Consider the following 4,688-nt stretch of genomic DNA (forward strand, 5'->3'; position numbering starts at 1 on the left):
CGGGCGTCGAAGCTTTCTCCCACCAATGGCGCCATCCGGCGAGGCTTTCCCTCGCCGGAGGTGTCTGGACGGGAGCTCGGAGATGTAGCTCATCGTCGGCTCGGAGGTGTCGGATGCGGCCGGTGAAGATCCAAAAGCGCCGACGTATGGGTCTTATTGAGCGCGGATCAACGGCGGCGCAGTAGTCGAAAAGAGCAGCGGTTGCTCTTCCGAGGAGTCCCGACTCCATTCCGGCTGTTGCCGCGTCGTCGACGCGGTTGCCAATGCGATGGTTCCGCTTCCCGACAACTGCACCGTCTCTACGTAGGCGGCGGCTGAGCGTCCGAGCCGCTGACGCGTTGGGCCCGCGTCGGTTCGCCACGCTTTTCGGTGTGTCCGGCGTCCCCGGTGCGTCCCCTGTGGGACGGGAACGGGCTCGGGACGCCGGACACCGTATCGGACCGCGCCGGACAAAAATAGGCTTTGGGGGACGCGGCTGGAACGGTTATTTTGTCCGACGCGCCTCAAATTTCTTTGAAGGACGGTTTGGGGGACACGGCTGGAGATGCTCTTAGCCGAAGGACTGAGCTGTAGGCGGCTCAGTCACGAGCAGTTAGCTGGCGAAACCATAAGCTAGCGCTAAACCGACGGCAATGTGTTGCACATGTCCAAGCCACCACGCTTTGCATGCGCATGAATAAACAAGCAACAAGTAGGGTTCTCTCTCTCTGCGCTACCAGCCAGCAAGCTAGGCACCAAACGAGAACCAGGCCACCGCCTGGCCGTGTTGCTATCCGGCGCGACGAACAGAACGCCAGCCGCTACAGGGACACTGCATTTCTCTCGTTTTCTCGTCGGATCTAGTAGTATTTCATCTTCTCCACTGGCCACCAGCCCACAAGGCACAAGCATATCATATCCTGTAAAGAAGCAGCTGTCGCTCTGCCCCTGTTGCTGATAAGTTTATCATGTCATCTACAGCAGGCGGTGTCCGTAGCGGGCTCCTCCATCCCATCCCTGCCGCAAGATTTACATGCATGCACCTTGCGTACGGTGTGTGCAATTGCACAAGCACAACCATCGCATCACGCCTCAGGTTGCACATTTAAATGCCACAGAGAAGAAGAAGCCAAGTCAAGATGCTGATGCTACAGCTAATTACCAAATCAATCTAACATTGACAAGGAAAAATCGCACAAAGGTTACAGTTTGATCTTCTTCTTTGTAAGTTGATCGGACTATAGGGCTTTTCTTGATTAGTATAATTCCTTTTGCAGGAAAAAAAGATTTACATCAGACTAGAGCATGCAAGAACACGACAAATAAACAAACTAACTGAGATGGTACCGAGAAGGGACTCTACGCTAAGCTAGCTCTACCGCCTGAATTATGTGACCAAAAACCGCAACTCTAGCTAGAGACAGATAGAGATCGAGCTGATGCTACGCTAGTGCCAGCTTTAAGCATTGCTTCTTGAATGCCGCTTCCGAGGGCGGCTTCACGAGGTCCCTGCTCCTCTTGCACCCCTGCTCAGGCGCCGCCGGCGCCGCCAGGAGGTCGACGCCAAACAGCCTCACGGCCTTCGCTGCCGGTGATGCCGGCTGATCGGCGGCGGCTGTAGTAAAGGAGGCGGTGGTGCTGGTAGTGGTGGTCCGCAGCTTGCAGTCGATGAAGAGCTTGCTGCAGCCTTCGCCGGCGGCAGCGGAGCGGTAGAAGCCGACGACGTCTCCGGCGTTGAGCCCTTTTTCCTTGACGAAGCGGCTCCATCCCTTGGTGAGCACGTAGCTCTGGCTGCTGTTCCAGTAGGAGTAGCGGAAGCGCCAGACCTTGCCACCGGCGGCGTCCTCGAAGTTGAGGAGCAGGCCCTTGCCCTCGGCGCCGGCCGCCGGGGGCTGCAGCGGGAAGTGCTTCTCGGCGTGCTGCTTGGGGATGACCAGCCGGTTGAGCTTGCCCACGTCGCTGGGCGTGACCGTCTTGTCGAACAGGTGCTCCCGCGCGGCCGAGGCTGCGGCGCCGGCGCTGGGGTGGCGGGGCGAGGAGGGGCGCCCGCCGTCGGGGGCGGAGACGGCGGTGCTGGGGGCGACGCGCCTGCTCTGCGCGAGCTCGTCGAAGTAGGTGTGCTTGCGCAGCATGTCGACGACCTCGGCCTTGGAGCGGGAGGCGAGGAAGCGGAGCTGGTGGCGGGCGTCCGGGTCGGCCTCCGCGAGCGGGCGGAAGTTGGTGACGGCGTCGCGGCCGCGGAAGCGCTGCGCGGCCACGTCGTAGGCGCGCGCCGCGTCGCCCTCGCCGGCGAAGGTGCCGAGCCAGACGCGCTGGTGGCGCTCGTAGATCTGCGCGCCCCACCGACCGTTGGGCTGGGGCACCACGCCCTTGTACCTCGACGACGGCAGCTTGCCTCCGGCGGTCACTGCGGCGCGCGCGCCGCCGGAGTCCGCTTCGGTGCCCGGCTCGGACGCGTCCAGCACCGCGCTGGCGCCGCTGCCCATGCGCTCGAGCGGCCCTGCCGCGTCCGCCGCGGCGGCGGCCAGCGCCTTGAGCTTGTCCGTGCAGGAGGCGGCGCCGCCGCCGCTGCTGGTGGTGGCGTCGTCCGCGACGCAGCTGGAGCTGTCCATGTCAGTAGCGGCACACTTCCAGGAGTAGCTATGTGTTTCTGTTGGGGGAAATGATGCTATAGATAGATGATGAAATGAGTTGTAGGATAGGCAGGTGAGGCAAGGCGAAGGGGATATATAGCGGCAGAGGCAGGGTGGGGGCGTTGGTGGTGTATGGCATGGGCGGTACGGTGCCACTCTCCACGCCATGCCAGGGTCCGCGTGGCCGCGTGATGGGTGCCCAGTTTGACAGCTAGTAATACTGGTATTGTTCTTGTGTTTTTAGGTTGGATTTTTGCTCGCTTTCCGGTGACGGCAACCATATAAAAATGGCGCTGCACCCGGACGTCACCCCTGTGGGCTGTGGCTGGATAGAGACATAGATACGTGACATGAGTATGGGCTGGCTAGTCTTGGTGCGGGTCAGTCAGCTCATGGGTTGGCTAATCTCGTAAAAAAATGGAATTGCTAGTTTATACCGTGATTAGAGCATCTCCGTACCGTGTCCCCCAAAGCATCCCCTAAAGCAATTTGGAGCGCGACGACCAATATTCCCCAAACCTGAATTTTGTCCGGCGCGCCCCGATACGGTGTCCGGCGCCTCGAGCCCGTCCCCGTCTCACAGGGGACGCATCAGGGACGCCGGACACACCGAAAAGCGAGGCGGGAGTGGCGGGGCCAACTCGTCAGTGGCACAATAAATTTTAACCTAACCGTCGCCTACCTCGCGACGGAAGTTATTGGCTTTGCAGCGATGGTGCAGTTCCCGCAGCGACGGTGCAGTTCCCGCAGAGGCGCAGCGACGCGTCCCATCGCGCCTAGCTCTGCGTGCCGGCGTTAATGAGCGCCACCGCTCCTCCGCCTCCCTCCGGCCTATAAAAGGGCCGCCTCTCATCGTCCCTCCCGCACACAAACCCTAGCGCCTCTCTCCCAAACCCTAGCCGCCACCATCTCAACAAGACTTGACGCTATGTCTGGTAGAGGCGGAGGCCGACCTCGCGGCCGTGGTCGTGGTCGTGGTCATGGCCGCGGTAGAACTGAACGCTCGCCGTCGGCTCCCACGCCGTCGGCTCCATCGTCGGAGATGGAAGTGGAGCCGGACGTGCTGTTCGAGTTCGTCCTCGTCCTCAAGGGTGACCCGCGCGGCACCCAGAGGCTGCCGGACTCCTTCGCCGACTACGTCGCCGGCGACGACCGCCCGCGCATGATGCATCTGCGGGAGGCTGCGTGCGGCTACTACCGGTGGATCGTCGACGTGATCTACGACGCGCGCGGCAAGATGTACCTCAACATCGGCCGGGAGAAGTTCGCGCGGCACCACAGCCTCGAGCCGGCTTCATCCTCCTGTTCTCCTACTTCGGCGACGGGGACATGAGCGTCAAGGTCTTCGACGAGACGCGCTGCCGCCGGGACTACCACGGCGACAACACCGACGAGGAGGACGACCGAGTGTTATTTCTTCGCAGCGAACACGTGCACGGAAGTTTCGGATGTTCGCCTCATCGGTAGAACCAACAAGGGCACCATCCTCCCGCTGGATTTTCCAGTTTAGGTGACTGGGTGTGCCCTCGAGTGTTCTTTCTTAGCAGCGAACATAGGAAACCTTCGATGCACGGCCTAGTTAGGTTTAGTTTCTTTGCAAAATTTTATATTTGTGTCAACTATGGTTCAAACTATGTATTAGTTTGTGGAAAACCATGTTCCAAACTGTGTCTTCGTGTAAACCACGTTCCCAATTATGTATTAGTTTGTGGAAATTGAAATAAAAATGTCAAAAAAAGTATTTTAAATGTTTGGGGCACGCGGCTGGGGAGCGACGTCCCCCAAACGCGGCACGAACAAAACACGTCCCCCAAACGCTCAATCCGGCGCGGTTTGGGGGACACGGCTGGAGATGCTCTTAGTACCATTTGCGTCTAAAAATAAGTGTCTCACTTTTGTATAAAAAGAAGGGTTCTCATGGGTTGGTTAATCTCATAAAATACAGAATTGCTGCTAGTGTTTATGCTCTACAGCTATCTTTAACAGGCTACCGCAAAGGAACATACAATGTTCGTTGCTGTCCGCGTGAATAAAAAGGAGGGCCATCGACCTTGGCGTGTATTTTTGGACCAGGTT

At 59.1% G+C, this 4,688-nt stretch overlaps 1 protein-coding gene across 1 annotated transcript; it reads right to left on the reverse strand.

The window, feature by feature from the left end:
• Positions 1–1,208: 1,208 nt before the first annotated feature.
• On the reverse strand, positions 1,209–2,682 carry LOC124662727 (AP2/ERF and B3 domain-containing protein Os01g0693400-like). The gene has a single exon (XM_047200530.1). It carries the CDS (start codon positions 2,589–2,591, stop codon positions 1,422–1,424), a length of 1,170 nt encoding a protein of 389 aa, XP_047056486.1. The 5' UTR covers positions 2,592–2,682; the 3' UTR covers positions 1,209–1,421.
• Positions 2,683–4,688: the final 2,006 nt, after the last annotated feature.

Source organism: Lolium rigidum, chromosome 6 (assembly GCF_022539505.1).
Source record: "Lolium rigidum isolate FL_2022 chromosome 6, APGP_CSIRO_Lrig_0.1, whole genome shotgun sequence".
NCBI classification, from domain to species: Eukaryota; Viridiplantae; Streptophyta; class Magnoliopsida; order Poales; family Poaceae; genus Lolium; species Lolium rigidum.

What these genes read in the sequence shown, in the direction of transcription:
- LOC124662727 (XM_047200530.1), bottom strand. Translation starts at nt 2,591, where the DNA reads ATGGACAGCTCCAGCTGCGTCGCGGACGACGCCACCACCAGCAGCGGC.